Source organism: Orbicella faveolata, unplaced genomic scaffold (genome assembly GCF_042242905.1).
Source record: "Orbicella faveolata isolate gen_17 unplaced genomic scaffold, um_ofav_v1 contig_1, whole genome shotgun sequence".
Classification (NCBI taxonomy): Eukaryota; Metazoa; Cnidaria; class Anthozoa; order Scleractinia; family Merulinidae; genus Orbicella; species Orbicella faveolata.
Window position 1 is genome coordinate 16,374,125 of NW_028301536.1, and position 15,875 is coordinate 16,389,999.

Consider the following 15,875-nt stretch of genomic DNA (forward strand, 5'->3'; position numbering starts at 1 on the left):
AAAAAAACCCTTCAAGAAATATGAGAACAATTGTGAAGAGCCCAAAGACAAATTGGGACATCTTGCGCACAAAGATTTGAAAACAAAAGAAAAAAAAATTTAACAGTAAACTTAAGAGTTATATAGTTATCTGCACGATTAATAAAGTTCCAACGAAGATATAAACATACAACGCCAATTTAAATTATTCATTCATAAAACCCTGAACGGTCTTTAATTATTTAGCTTGCAGTCTGGGTTATTTTGGATATTACGGAATCAGTTAAATCGATTGAAATATGATAACACGGCATTTCAAATATAAGTAGCGCGGAAGGAAAGGAAGAAGGGCGGAAAGTAGAGAACACATAAGGTTAAGGGACGTCGACAAAATGGCGGTCCAAACAGTGCGTCTGAAAAACGAAGTTGTATCACACACTGACAATTTCTCTGCCGTTTCTCACTGAGATGTTACTCGCTATTGGCGCGCTTTGAGTAAGTTAACAGCCGTAATCGAGCATTACATATTCAGGGTTTCTTATTGAGGAGCGGGGAGGAGTGGCGGGGGGTGGGGGGAGGGGTCTGACTGCACAAAATTAAAAAAAGAAAAGAAATTCAGCACAACAAAGGCATAATTACAAACATTAGTCACTAGCTTTTCGTGCGAGTGCTAGAAAGCTCCTACGTGGGCCGGTATGTAACAGTTTTCTTTCGAGGTAAGAACAAAGACTATAAAAACAAATCGTTTTTCTTGCCGTCTTTTTAATCAATTTGCAGCTGATACCAAATTCAAGTAAACAATGACCGAAATTTCAATTAGCGGAAAAAATGAGGTGACATGTTAAATGGAAATTCCCGAAGTGATTTACGACTCCTTTTTTTTCTTTTCTTGGCTTCCCCTTGATATAAATCCGTACTCGAGTCTGATTTTCTACGGACGTGCAAAATTGCTCACTTGTTTACTCATCTTGTTGGAGAATAAAGACGGGATCAACGCAGAGAAAGACACTAAAGCTGGAATATGAAGACTGGATCGCTGAAATAGACAGTTCGATTCACATCTTAACGAAGGCTTGACACAGAAAACGAATCACAAGTGGCAAATACCTCAATGAAGAAAATCTTGAAGCAAAGTACAAGAATCAACTGAAACAGGGAAAATCAGTCATTCAACATATATTATCGACAATGACAACAGACGACAATATCTCTCCACTTATGGTTATTATCTTTTGCGTATTTTACAGCGCTGTTTTCATTGTATCTATCGTTGGCAATATATGGGTCTTGGTTACTTGTTACAAGAGTCGTAAGAGAAACCATGATTTTCCTCTGATGTGGTTAGTCACAAATTTAGCGTCTGCGGATCTCTTGTTTACTTTTTTATCACTTTTCAACGTTGTCAGCTTTCTGTGGCGCTGGGTTGGAGGCGACGCCACTTGCAAACTTCAAGGATTCCTCATCGAAACAAGCTACACAACTTCAATCACTACACTGGTGATTATAAGCTATCAAAGATTGAAGGCTATCACAGATCCCTTCAGTGCTAGAGTAGGAAGCTGGCCAAATAGGGAATACATGAAAATCGTTGTCATTTGGGTTTCTTGTTTAGCCATCTGTTCACCTTTGGCGCACATTTATCGCGTCGAAACGAACGAAGACGGTAGAACTGTTTGCGCCAATACAACATGGGGAACTACCGGCCGACAAGTATACTACAGCCTTCACGCAATATTCTTCTTCGTCCTTCCGTTGCTGTATATGATTCTTACGCAGAGAAATATTTTTCGAGCGCTTCATACGAGAGTTTTACCAATAAGCGACTCGGTTATTGTGACATCAAATAATCGACAAAAAAAAGTTGCGAGGACACTTGTCGCATTAACCACAGCGTTTGCGTTATGTTGGTCCCCGTTTATGATCACACGGACATTACTTTATTTTTACTTGGTCTCCCCTGGACTTATCTGGAGAGCGTCTCAACTGTTGATCTTCCTTAATACCGCGGTAGATCCGTTACTTTACGGGTTTTATGGTGGAGAATTGAAGTCTAAACTGCGAAAAGTTTTCAGGTGCACCTACTGGAACAGAGTCGAATCAGATGCTAGTAGTGCAATGACGTTGGAACGATCACAGAGGTCATTAGGATTGCACCAAACACACGCAACCTCTAAGAGATCACACAGGGAAATCAAAGTCATATCACAACAAAATATTAAAAATCGATTATCTTTCTAAAGAAAACTTGAAATGTGCTCTCATTTCCGACTTTTATCATGATAAAATTGACCATCACAACCTTTGCCAGAACTTCACATTTCGCAATTATGATAAATGTACCTTCCACATACGTATGTTGTTAACACGTATAACCAAAGACTGTGCTTCAATATCATAGTTTATCTTATGAGTTAAAGTAGTAGTAGTTTTTGATAGGTGTCGATGTTTTGGTTCTGCGAGTAAATACCAAAAAGATAAAGAAATAAATAGTTCGGATTCGGGATTTAAACCTTCGGTATATTTAAACTGTTAAAATAAATGTGTATTTTCCGTCTTAACTGTCAATTCTCGACCCAACTATCTAGCTTTAAAATCACTCTAATTTGCATGATAGTGACATGAATAATGCCTTTTGTCTCTCTTTCAATTCGAAGCATCCTGTCTACAAAACAAATGCCAAATGCAATAGAAAAGATAACCATTCATATTTAATACGACTCCTGATGTGTGGTGGATTTATGTGCCAGTTAGAACTGACAAATTTGGAAGAAAACGAACACAAATCTAATAAATCAACACATACGTGTAGGAAACAAAAATATATGTAGATGTATTGATACATAAATTAGGTTTTGCCAGCCAAATCATAGCTAATTATATACCCTTATAAGGCTCGAAAACTCAGCTGTGATATATAGATGCTGCAGATAAGGGAACAGTAATTACTACAGAATGGTACCCATGATAACGAAGATGATAAACAAAAATTCGTGCAAGGTTTGTGTTCAATCGCGACGAAACGAACCAACTGGCGTTCAATAAGGCAAGGAAAAACTGATTTCAATAACCGTTTATATTTCTACTAAAATAAATGTTTATTACACGTTTAAGACCACGACACAAGTCGTGTTATAAATAGTTGTCATTGAACACTTAGAATGATAAATTCAATTATTATTTTCATTATATTTTTATTTACCTTACTTGTAGTTGTGTTTTCAAAAGCAGCATTCTGAGGTTTGAGCTTTATTTACCGTAAAAGAATCAGTTACGAGATGGAGAATAAAAATTAACAAACAAACAAACAAAAAATATTTACATGCTTGCCGTGAAGGAGAACGAGGAGGATATTTAGGTGGCTGATCTCATTTTTACAGTTTATAAAAGATCTAGTGGCTCTGACGTTAGCTGGAAGGCTTTTCAAACAAGTGCGCCCCGCTGTAGCAGAAACAACGTTTCACATAAGTACAGGGCTCGGGCTTAGCTAATTTGTTTTCCATTGTTTCTACGCCCATTGTCCATCTGAAGTGTTTAAAAACAAAAGGCCTTTCAAGTAATCCGGAGTCTGATCATTCATAGTTTTAAACATCAATTTCAATTTTTTTTCCCCTTCTGATATAGAGATTAGCCATCCTAGCTTCCCGCGCAGGGCGGTAGTGCTAGAATGGTAATCAGACTGGGCGATTTTGTAGTCCCACACAGAACAGCAATAATAGCTCTATAATAGCAATATAGCTGTATCTTCACATTTGCACGGCCTAAACCTTTTAAGTGAATCTATACCAGAGGAGATAACCTTAGCAATCTCATAAACATGTTTAGACCACGACAGATAGTATTGGCGTCGATCCCGATGCTTATATCGTCGACGAACATTCGTAGTAAAGCTTTACTCGAGCTTTAAGAATCTTATGGTCAATGATGACGTCGAAAGCCTTTTTTAAATCTATAAATATTACACTATTTATAAGACTGTCATCTATATTGACAGCTAGAGCAACTGTTAGAAGCCTCAGGCAAGGACGTAAGTGTTCTATTAAGTGGTCTAAAGCCGGAATGACAGTTGGATAAAAGATCGTTGTCATAAGATACTTGTAAAATTGATCGTAAATTGGAGGAACAATCGAGATTGGCCGGTAGTTATAAACGTCTTGTCTTTTGCCCTTTCTGAAAATTGGCGTCACTCTAGCTAGCTTCCAGTCAGTTGGAACAATACCAGAGGAAATAGACTAATTGAACAAGAATGCCAGAGATGGTGCCAGAATACCTGCCGCCATTTTTTAAGCATCTTGGATGGCAAATTATCTACACCTCTCGCTTTCTTGACTCCTAGTTTATCAAGTAGTTTTCGGACTTCATTAGAGCTACAACTGTAAAACGAGAAAGTAAAAATTAGGGAAAGGGCTAGTTGAAATTTTTCGACACTATGTTTAAATGACATCTTGAAAGAAAGCGGTAGATAAAAATGAATGAAAATAATTTTTAATGCTGACTTGTTTACGCGGAGATATATTCAATTAAAGAATAGTATGCACAGTTTTCTATAATGTACATAAAACAGCTGCGTCTTTCAAGCCACTAAAGAGCAGGGTTAAATTCCTATCTGCCGTTAACAATTGGACATTTTGTTTCTTTATTTCTTTTTTTTTACCAAAACGTACAAAAAAGGTCAATGCTTTTACGCTATTATTTTTTAAATTGGGACATTTGCATTTCACTCCACAAAAAGACTTCATTAGTTATGTTTCGAAAATACATCTTTAAGTAATGAGATGATTTTATGATTAACCACAAGCACTCGCAGAGGCTTCTGGGATGACATAAAATCCAAATGTCAGAGGTGGCAGAATAAGAGGATCGTATCCCGGCACACTCTTCGGCACGAGGTCTGGGAGGGTGCGGTCATCCACTAGTTTGAGGACTTTTCCATTCAGTCTGACTGTCCTGTTATAAAAACAAGGATTTAGGTCTTGATTTCGTTTTGACGATAAAATGAGAAACACCACAAGTCACTGTGTCTAAACCATGCCCATAGAACATTATGTTAAAAAAATGTTGAATGTTTATAGTGGTCGATGCACTTAGCTACAGCTAGCTGGTTCACAGCCATGCCACTTAAGTTGAAAGAAAAAAAAAAAAAATCCCAACTGACGGTAGGTAGACCAGTTGGTTATTTACAAGCATGTCCGCGGAGATAAACGAGGGTTTACCGAGAAACAACTCCAGCATAATGATCAGAGGGGGACTTGAACCCGCGACCTCTGGATTTCAATTCCGGCGCCCTAACCACTCGGCCACGCTGCCTCACATTATCAACTTATCAACTTAGCGTTAAGTATGAGCCATCTTTTGGCATGTTTCTAAAGGTTCTTCAGTGCTCCAAATCTCTCAGAGTGCTTGCCGGCGGAAGTGATACAATAGACAGTTAATAGAGAACTCGCTAGACGTTTGGTATGATACGCGATGCACGCCATTGATTAACAATTAGATTATTCGTTCGGCCTCATCAACTATCAACACATAGAAATGGAGAACGAAGAATCAAATTGTTTTAGTAGAATTCTAACAGACATTTCCATTAAATGACAATTTCCACTTATTTCTCTACGTTGTATTAAACGGCTTCCAGTTTACCAGTATGTAAAATCGCGCGTACTGAATTGTCGTTTAAAATTTGCAGATAAGTACTTGCGCATCATTTTCTTTAGCAATTTCGAGAATTTAACGTCAACAACTCGTGAGGGTCCTTTTTCGAGTCTTTTTAGCAATTTTATTATCTATATGTTTCTAAACGTTCCTCCGAAAATTCGGAAAAACCAGAAAACGTCGCCATTTCATAGACGACGTTAAGTCATCACACACTAATGGCTGATAGTGTACGATGGCTCAGCCAATCAGATTGTAGTATTAGCATTAGTATACGAGTAGAATCTGCTATTTTAGAAGCCTTGGACATTTCATTTAATGCTTCACTAGAACCTCTAGTGCTACTTTAACCTCTTACGAATCGGGCGTGAGGTCGGGGCAGTACGGACCGAGCGCCGAGAGGTCCGTACAAAACAAACCGAAAGTCAATGTTCTACAGTACGGCTCGGGCTCGCTACTGCAGGTTAGTAAGTAGTTTATTATAATGGCAATCGGGCGGCCATGTTTGCTAATGAATTTTTCAGCTTTCGAAACAAAAAACATACATGGCTGATGACCGTTTCTATACCAACGGTCCGTACGGCAAAATCCCGACCAAGAAAGAACCAATCAGGAGTTTGGATTAACCTAAGGACTACCTTGCCATATAATAATGAAGGTTAATAACTGGATAATTCATAATGATTCTTATATGATCCTAGGACTGACCTCAGTCATAGTGAGATGCAAATATCAGCTTTGAACTCGACCGACAACTTTCAACAGATGGTACATTTTATGGTCAGTAAAAATGGCAAACATGATGCACTTGCTTTTATATTAAAGGAGCTCAGTCACGGTATTTTGAGTTATTTTGGCCACGTACAAAATTACCTTTAAATTGAAGGAAACCTGAAAACAGCAGTTTACTAAGATAGGAAAACGACAAAGAGATAATAATAAACCACAAATAAAGAAGGATGGTTAACGATGGAGAAGATTAACATGGATTACAAACGACGAAGTTGGAAAAAATCAGGCAAGATCCGGAAAGCGTGACGTAGCTCCTTTAACTAATCTAGTAATACATCTCACGCAACTGAGTTCAGCGAGTTGCGTTTCAATTCCATTTACATCATTGTACTTACTTTGACGTGAGGTCACCGTTCTCCGGAGTTAAAAGGTATTCATCAACATCTTTTCCTTTGAGGTCGTCACTGAGTTTTAGGACAACTGGGTCACGTGGGTGAGTATTAAGAACAAGAAGCGTGATAGAACCCATTGGGTAATGTCTGAAAAAGGTTCAAAGGCTTTTATCATCCACTACGTCAATTGTTACACTTCATCTACATGTACACCATGCGAAATATTACATTGATATGCAACTTATTTACCTTACAAGTAGACATGCAATTTATGCATAGAAATAACGACAGTGGATTTATTTCATATATTTTTGTTTAAATACTATTGTACGTTAATATTTAGTAATGATAACATCGCAAGTAAAGTAAGTATAATTGCACGTAAGTATGTTACGGTATATTGTAAGAGCAGTGTGGTATTGTTAATTAGCAGGCAATGTCAGTATTGTAAGTAGTTTTAGCCTTGTAAGCAATGTTGTTATTGTACTGTAAGTAATGTTAGTATTGTAAATAAAATGTGTAAATCAATTGTAAAAAAATAAAACCCTTTCTAGTTAAACAAAACACCGGCTTTCAGCTTTTAGCATGGTCATTACCTTTTCAGAAAGTTAGATGTATTTTTCTTTATCTGGAGTCATATGAGCTATTATATTTATTATAATAATAAAGAAATAAATTATATGAGCCATTATACCATGCTCTAAAAATATGATAAGCGTACGCGAAATTTCTTGGGGGTGTTTTTAAAACAATTATTCCACTCGTGCTTGTTGGATACGAGATGATTATAGCCAACTCGACTCGGCGCTATGCGCCTCGTTGGCCATATACCATCTCATATGGACTTATGTCCCAGCCGGACCGAACAACGTGGGATTGTAATATTTTTTCGGTTGAATTGAAGCTCCATTAAGAGAGTGCAATGTATTTGATAAGAGTATCTTCCCTTAGAACTACCAAAACATACAATACATGTACAATACCTGCTTGAACAATGGGCGTAAACTCGAGTTGTCCGGTTCTCTTCTGTTTCACCTTTCACATCCAAGACTTTTACTCCCACAAGCCGCTTGTACAACAAAGAAAGCCAGTAGTCCTAGACGAAATATCAGCAACACTTTGCAGTACGTTCCAGTTGCAATATCAGTTTCTCAGTTCGGAACCTAATGCTACAGCTGTATGTAACACTTGATAATGGTAGCTTAAGTTTTCAATTGACTACCCACGTGTAATAACTAGTCCCTTGAGGCCTTTTCTCGTTTAACAAAATGGCAATATATTGTAACTCATTTGCTAGCTCTAGTTTTATAAGTCAACGAAGTACATACTGGGTTTGGCTCCAGATTAGTATCTAGTAAAGCATAATTTCCAGCCACAAATGTCTGTCGTATGACAACATCGTGATTAAGCCGAGCTGCAAGTCCTAACTTGTCCAGCCACCTTCAAAACAAAATGAAAAAGTAAATCACTCAGTAATAATCATTCATTGAAATAGTGTCAGCATAATTAGTTCCTGACCTTCAGGATATTTTCTGCATCCTCTAGTTCTTCTTTAGCCTCATACGCAGACGCTCTTTAGGCCCGTCACGCAATCTTCCTCCCTCACGTGGGGGGAGGAAGATTACGTGACGATCTCAAAAAAGCGTCTGCTTGGGAGGTTGGCTCTTCTTATGAGAGACGTAATGGCCTAATAGTTAGCGTGATGTAGTTTGGATCAAGTGGTCAAGGGGCTCAAACCCTGACTGGGGTCATTATGTTCTGTTCGTGGGCCTTACATTATACTCTAACGCCGCGTCTCTTCACCCTGGTCAGGAAGTTATGGGCAAACTGTTGGGACAACCTGAAAAAATTGCCGGGGTTCATCTGCAGTGGACTAGCACCCCATCCAGGCAGAGAAGAGGGAAGGAGTAGAAAAAGTACTATATTCTCTTCATGCGTCTTTGATGTATGCCACTTGGCTGCTCTAGACTGCCGGGAGGTATTTTCTATTAGGGTCAGACGAGTGTTTAGCCGTGAACACCAACACAAAAGGGCGATACGACCAATCACATCTCGTCCCAATCTCTTATAGTGTGAAATGTCCTGCCTCATTTCGAGAAAAAAACAGACTGCCAACAGTCCAGGCTCCTCCGGATTGGTATAGACTTTATTATTTTTATTAATTTCTACACTTTTGTAGTTGGACATCTTATGTTCAAGGTGAAGCCCGTTATGTTGCCATCCTACAAAATTACAATTCTCCCATGTAACTGAGTGTGTATTTTAATCGTTACTAATCAACTTACATGAAGCCTGCAACATATCTGTCAGACAATCCAGGTGCACCTCCTCCATAAGCACTGCTAGTCTCACCCAACCATCGAGAACAGCCTGGGTCTACCTTAGACAGTATAGCATTGGCTGCATTCACTTCATGCAGGAAATAGTCCAGGACATCTGGGCTGTAAAAATCTTTCTCAGTGCAGGTTCGTCCATCAACATAATACCTATAAAATGTTTTATAGTATACTATAAGTATACCCATTTAAAGTTCTAGCCTCCGAGTTAGGGGCGCTGCTCATCTACAATAAATGCAGCTATGAGCATTTCTGTATTTGAAAGATGTAATACAATTGTACATGTACAATCATTTACAATAAACAACCTCACTGACAAGCACAGGGCAAAAAGGTGTAACACAAGCCAGTCTAGAAAAAGTCATCTCTGGCCTTACACATCATCACTGACCATGATGATATCCAGTTTAATAATGGTGTGCAGAATTCAGAATATTCATCGACACCTTTTCTGACAAAGAGTGGTATGATAAAATGAAAAAGTAGTATGATAAAATGTCCGTTGATCGAGTTAAGTTCAGTCAGACAGGAATATTTTTGTACTTAATCTTTACATCAAGACTTCAAGCCAACTATTTCCCCATCTGGTCTTAAGGCCTTAAGAACAAATTATGTTCTCAGCTTCTATCTGAGTTCAAGTGGACACCTTATCAAAAAAAATGAATGCGGCTGACTTGGAGTCCCTGAGGATATTCTTCACAACACATCCCATTGCAAAAAGTGAAAATTCTGACCCATACAAATGGAAAACAGCCATTTATGCTAACAACAGTACTTACAATGCACAATTTTTATTGACCATTTAATCAACAACACTGCTCAGTTAAACTTGTGGCAAATTCCTTGACTCTTGTCTGATTTGGGATTTCCCTGAACAGTTATTAAATTCCCCAGCTTTTCCCTGATCCTGGAAAAAATGAAACTTACTGGTGCCATGTTACTGCATCTATGACATCCTTGGCATGTGAAACAAAGCTAGTCAGGAAAGAAAAAAAAATGTACTTAATTGGTATGTAATTACTGGTAATGTTGTGTAATTGCATGTTTAGTTAACCAATAGGGTTTTCTAGACTGTACCACTAAAATGTTCTTGAAAAGCTGTAGCGATATGGATCACTCCACCTACAGTTTCTATAATCACTTGTACATTCTGTCCTTCTCATCAATACATATACTGGTTTCATGTTACAGCAAGCCAGATACATGTACAGTTTGAACATAAGGTGTCAATAAGGAATTCTACCTGGACACTCATGAGCCTCAATCATCAACACATGAGAAATTTCATAAATTATGGTCAAGCAGCTAATCTGGTGGTGGTTTGAGATCCTTCCCTAATCTTGAACACTGAGACAACGTCAAATACAATTACAGACTGTAACTCAATGCACGTAAACACAAAATACTTGAATCAAGCCGATCAACCTAAATTGACAAAAACTGTACCTCTCAAAAAAGTTGGCTGACTTGGCATGATTTGATACTGTTGTTACATCAGGGCCAACAAGATAATTTCCAAATTGAGGGCTGCTCTGCAGAATTGCTCTTAAAGTATGAAAGTCTTCTGCAAGTTCCTCTGGAGAAACTGACTTACCGAAATCAACAAAAAGATTTGGTTCTGAAGAAAGAAGAAAATTGAAAAGGTAGAATTTAGCTATGGATTACCTCTCCAAGAAGGTTGCAGCTTTGCGATGATTTAAAATTCTAGTTACATCAGGACCAACAAGAAAGTGTCCAAACTGAGGACTGCTTTGGAGAATAGACCTTAAAGTTTGAAAGTCTTTAGCAAGTTGCTCTGGAGAAACTGACTTATTAAAATGATCCATAAAATGGTTTGGTTCTAAAGGGAGAATAAAACAAACAAAAATAAGTATTGCCCACTGTAAAACAGATAGAATGGTACATTTACAGCACCTTTCAATGACTCACATTTTTTAACTTTGCAAATTACTGAAAGGTGCAGTAACACTATGCCCCCACCCCTGTGAAAAAAAGGCAATAAGAGTGAAATATTGCTATGTGGGTCCATTCTTTCACTTACTAAAAGTTAAGGAAAGTTTAGAAAATTTTCAATTGGATTTTTGGCAGATTATAATTATTAAATAAGTATGAGGTTGAGATAATACTGAATTAACCAAACCTAAAATTCTACTCATGTACTAATGCAAATAGTGCAATCTGATTGACAAGATGCAAGCTACGGCACATGTACACTATCAGGCATTGGTGTGCAATGGCGGGAGGTAGCCTATGAAATGGCGACATTTACTTGTTTTTCCAAAGTTTTGGAGGAACACTTAGAAACAAATTGATACTTAAATTCCTAAGAAGTCTAAAAGAAGAACATTGGTGGTTTGCTGATGTTAATAATCGAAAATCATTGTCATGTAAAGGAAATTGCAGTGAGAATTATATGTAAACAATCAGATTATTTGCCCTCGTTCTCTATGAAGTAACAGTTGATTCAGCCTTTGACCTCATTAACTATCACCTAAATAACATCAAGAGGGAATAAATTATAAATCTAATTGTCAACTAAAATTATTTCTTACTTATGTCCAAGTCCACTTATACTATTTAACTCAGATCAAGTCCTCCTTTGGTCAGCATGATACTGTAAATACTGTGGCTGAAAGTCTCTTTAAGGTTACTAAAAAGGGTTCAAAAATTTGGACCTCTTGTGGTCAGTGACCAGCTGCCATGAGGAACAAACGACATGTAACTAGGCTTCACATGTCACTTATGGGGGGTTACTCTAACAATGAAAAGGAAGTTTGTTCCATAGTGAAGTGCATTTTATTTTGTACCAGTTTGCAACATCTACAAACTAGAGTTCTGACTGTTTTTAAGTGTTTGTACACATGTATACTGTGTTAACATTACCATTCTTTAGAGTTAACTGTAAACATGCTAACCCAAGCACATCCAGGTTTCTCATAATGCTATTAAGGCTAACTGTAGCCCCAGAAAGGAGAAGTGGGTAATCTCATACATGATCTATATGGGTATGTGCTGCTGTGAAGGGTATGGTTTTTTTTAGTCTGGGATAGGGTATAGAGATCTGACAGTTTTGGGCTAAAATCAGGTATCAAAAAAATTAATCCAGAACAGGGTTCTTAATGCAGAGTTCTATAATAGAAATTGAAACTCAGAAAGGGTATAGATGTTAATATCGGTTTACACCTTTTGCTGTTCATTTACAGAAAATATCCATTCATTTGAGTCCAAATTTGTTTCACTATGGTCAATATACTCTCATTAACACCAATGAACATGACCTTCATTTGCACGTAAGGAAGTGCATTCAAGAATAACACTTGCATATGTATTAACATTCAAATTCATCAAAAGATAAATAATACCTTCCTTTGACAATCACTGGCTGTAAATGTATTTTCATTTTTGTCAAAAAAAAATTCATTGTCAGGAAACGATAATCATGTACACTTTTGGGCAATCCTTTTCCAACAAAAGACTTTCAATAACACAATTTGCACGAGCACTCACAATCAATTGCATTATTATACAACCATATCCATGAAGGTGACAATTTTGGACTACAGGGCTGTGCGATAGTGACAAAATTTCCTCATGTAAAAATAGCTAGACTGGCATATGGAAGGGATTTTTGATACCTAGTCTAGAATAGGGTTGCAAAATCAAGCTGATCATGGTCCAGAATAGGAAAGGGGTCTCAGTGTTGCAGTGGCTCACCCCTACCCAAAGATTTGCAGAGTAGTTCCCCCCTCCCCCGGGTCTGTAGCACATTGCTACTGTCTGTAGCCCACTTGCATTTCTTACCATTTCCAAGCTCCCATCCAAAATTATAGCCATGTTCAGCAACATATTGCATTATTTCTTTGGGGTTGCTTGCATCCCAAGAGCCATCTTGTGTCCTTAGAAGCACATTCAACCCAAACATGACATCCCAACCTGCTTTGGAGGATAACAAGTGAATCTTGTCCAAATCTTGATGGGTGATTGTAAAATTACTAAAATTCTTGGGCTTTTGGAGCCCTTGGGAATCATCATAGATCAGAAAATCCCCAGCCGTTCCACCAATGCGGAGAAATGCTGGAGAAAGTCCCCTGGCAAGGTTAAACAATCTCTCGGAAGTGAAATTCACGTGAGGCCAGTGATGCCTCATAATGTTAGAGTCGATCGCAACGGAGAGAAACTTTTCACTGACGGTAAACACGGAACGATCCAAATTTATCGAAACATTCTGTGCGACGTAGTTGTCCTTGCTAAAACCGACGTAATGGGATTGCAAGAGTACTGGATATCCACAAAATAACATCATCAAAACGATTAATGAACCCGCAAATATGTTTACTTGGGGAGCCATGTTCACAATTCCGAAATATCACTTGGTAGTATCTTGAGGTCGCTAATACTCGCCGCTGTCTTTCGGTTTCGGGTCAATGACAGTGCAATGAACAAAAACGTGTAAAGACATGCACGACTCAGGTTCTAGCGCATAATGCATGCGCGTTTTTCGCTAGGCGTTCCATGTAAATTAAGGTTCTCCCCAGTCCAACCCCTATGCACAGGAATCTCAAGCAACTGGTTCACATTTAAAAACGGCAAGTCTGATGAGTCTTTGAAAATGAGTTTAATTTACACGAAGTGTATGACAATTCAATGAAGTTGTCTTAATTAATAGCTGCTGTTTTCTACAACGTTTCTCTTTCCATCAGGTTTCCGGCCACGGTTCTGACTTCATGACTTCATAGGGTTCATCCGGTAAAAAAAGATATTCAAGATCATCCGAAGGCATTTGTCTTGAAGACAGGAAGTCTCTTTTCTCCATTCTCCAGGTCTTGCACCAGGACTGCTTTGAATCTAACCTTTGTTGATCGGTGCAGCTCGCTACTCCTTCGCACCTTCGACAACTGATTAATGGGATGAACTTCTGTGTTTTCCATAACTTACACTGAAGCTCCACTAAATGATGAATAACGAATGATAAAAATATCTGCTCATCATTGTCTGCTAATTGGAGCTTCAGTAGTTGTTTTCTTACCAGCACAAGTGTTCGTCTTCAAGTTGGGGTGTTGGTTAATTTTCTTGTTAAGTTGCTGATATATTGTTTGGGAACGTTTTGTAGTGGATGTAAAGAGAAAAAACATCAACAATAACAACAACTAAAACTCAAATGAACCCTTAGAAGTTAAATGTCACCAGATATATGCCATATGCCATAGTGGCTATCAGTAAATCGTATATTCTACAAGTATACCAGCATAAGTTTTATTTTTCCAAAAAAATATATATACCACACGAGGAGATCAAAACACGATCATCTGAACCTATTTGTATATGATTTAACAGCATTTTTTTTTTTTTACAACAAGCTTTTTGGATATTATGTCGAGATTCTTTGATGCCAATGTGAGTAAGTGGCAATGTTTAAAATAAGTCAAATTAAAGTACAAAGCCTTGCGCAAAATTGGATATTGAATTTGAACTTTTTTGTTTGGTTCTAGGTGTTATCTACTCTATTTGAAATTTGCAATTATTGTTTACTCGAGAACTTGCCTCACCCATTCAGTTCTGACAGAAACATGATGGGTCTAATGATAGTTATAGAATATAGATGTAATAGGACAATGAACTTCAGTTAAAAATGGGCATTTAATTGCAGGGGAAAAAGGGGCCCGATTCACCCACGCTCCGATGCATGACCCCTCAATTTTCGCTACTTATGTTCGCACAATTAAGGAACCACAAGTACAGGACGTGATTGATGATCATGAAATGAAATCCCTGACTAATAGACTAATTGCACTGAAATTGAAACTTGTCAGATTTGCACGAAGCATTTTGTTTGAAAAGTAATTAAGCCGAAGGACCTGTCTTCAAGAAATAAGAAGGTAAGCGGTTAAACTATGATTTTTTAAAAGGCACGATACGGTGACCGATGAGAAAATAGGCTACCGGCTTTTCATCGTGGGTCGACCGTTCAAAAACTACACAGTCTAGGTCAACCCGGAAACCGACGTAAAGAGAGACAGGGTTCAAATTAAGAATTTAAAATTATCTTAAAAATCTATTCTAAATCCTTTGTATTTAAACAAAAATGTCTGCACTTATAACTATTCCAGTAATTTGGACAAAAGAGCTCGAAATAGCTACGCCGGGAAAACAAATTCGCCAGGTAAAAACATCGAATTCAATGATAGTTTAATTGTACGAGTGCCACTGGCTCAAATTATAAACTCAGAGTCACACATAATGACCGTTTCATTTTCTTACATCATTTTTCACGGAAACAAGAAACGTCAAGTTTGCCAATGTATTTGCTTTAGGCGGCAAGGTAAAAATTGGAGTTTTTTAACCGTCATGACAAAATAAACAAAGGATGAAAAGAGATTGTCAAGGAATTGTCAAACGTCTTCAATGAAAAGCTTTTAAATTTGAAAGGGATGTTGAAGACTTAAAAAATTTCACTTGGTCGAGGCGTCCTGCTGCTGACAATAATCTCTTAAAGGTAACTCTTCCAACAGCCCTGCGTTAATCACTGCATTGAGTTAACGCCGTTCAACACCAGCGAGTTCAAAACTTTGGCAGGAGGGCTGTGTGAAGTTAGAGACCGCGTTTAAATTGTCCATTTTGATATTTCCTCGTATAAACCCACTTCGAATTCGTAAAGCCACAGAAGAAATATTCTCTACTTGAGTGTCTTTATGTGCATGTTGTTTAAAATTTGAGATGTTTCCGTTAAATTGATCGCTCCATCTGGTAACTCTTCGTATAAACCACTTCATAAAGCCACTGAAGATCGAAT

General features: G+C 37.9%; 2 protein-coding genes across 3 annotated transcripts; one reads left to right on the plus strand and one right to left on the minus strand.

Annotated features, from left to right (window-relative positions):
* The first annotated feature begins 615 nt into the window (after positions 1 to 615).
* On the plus strand, positions 616 to 2,435 carry LOC110050286 (galanin receptor 2a-like). Its single transcript, XM_020756201.2, has 2 exons — positions 616 to 695; positions 957 to 2,435. The coding sequence occupies exon 2, from the start codon at positions 1,168 to 1,170 to the stop codon at positions 2,215 to 2,217; it is 1,050 nt and encodes a 349-aa protein (XP_020611860.1). The 5' UTR covers positions 616 to 695; positions 957 to 1,167; the 3' UTR covers positions 2,218 to 2,435.
* A 2,010-nt stretch (positions 2,436 to 4,445) lies between these two features.
* LOC110049651 (heparanase-like) lies at positions 4,446 to 13,598 on the minus strand. Of its 2 annotated transcripts, none has more exons than XM_089292292.1 (8): positions 12,887 to 13,598; positions 10,751 to 10,925; positions 10,013 to 10,060; positions 9,035 to 9,235; positions 8,078 to 8,189; positions 7,733 to 7,845; positions 6,753 to 6,896; positions 4,446 to 4,923 (listed from the first exon to the last, which is right to left on the minus strand). In XM_089292292.1, the coding sequence occupies exons 1-8, from the start codon at positions 13,431 to 13,433 to the stop codon at positions 4,764 to 4,766; spliced, it is 1,500 nt and encodes a 499-aa protein (XP_089148418.1). In that variant the 5' UTR covers positions 13,434 to 13,598; the 3' UTR covers positions 4,446 to 4,763. The 2 variants fall into 2 exon arrangements, with proteins under 2 accessions (XP_089148418.1, XP_089148420.1); XM_089292294.1 differs by lacking the exon at positions 10,751 to 10,925 and adding an exon at positions 10,532 to 10,703 and having other exon boundaries at positions 12,887 to 13,597.
* Positions 13,599 to 15,875: the final 2,277 nt, after the last annotated feature.

What these genes read in the sequence shown, in the direction of transcription:
- LOC110050286 (XM_020756201.2), top strand. Translation starts at nt 1,168, where the DNA reads ATGACAACAGACGACAATATCTCTCCACTTATGGTTATTATCTTTTGC.
- LOC110049651 (XM_089292292.1), bottom strand. Translation starts at nt 13,433, where the DNA reads ATGGCTCCCCAAGTAAACATATTTGCGGGTTCATTAATCGTTTTGATG. An exon ending in GATGCAGTAACATGGCACCA is followed by an intron (nt 9,236 to 10,012) that starts GTAAGTTTCATT and finishes AACATTTTATAG; the next exon opens with GTATTATGTTGATGGACGAA. An exon ending in AACGGTGACCTCACGTCAAA is followed by an intron (nt 4,924 to 6,752) that starts GTAAGTACAATG and finishes TTTTTATAACAG; the next exon opens with GACAGTCAGACTGAATGGAA.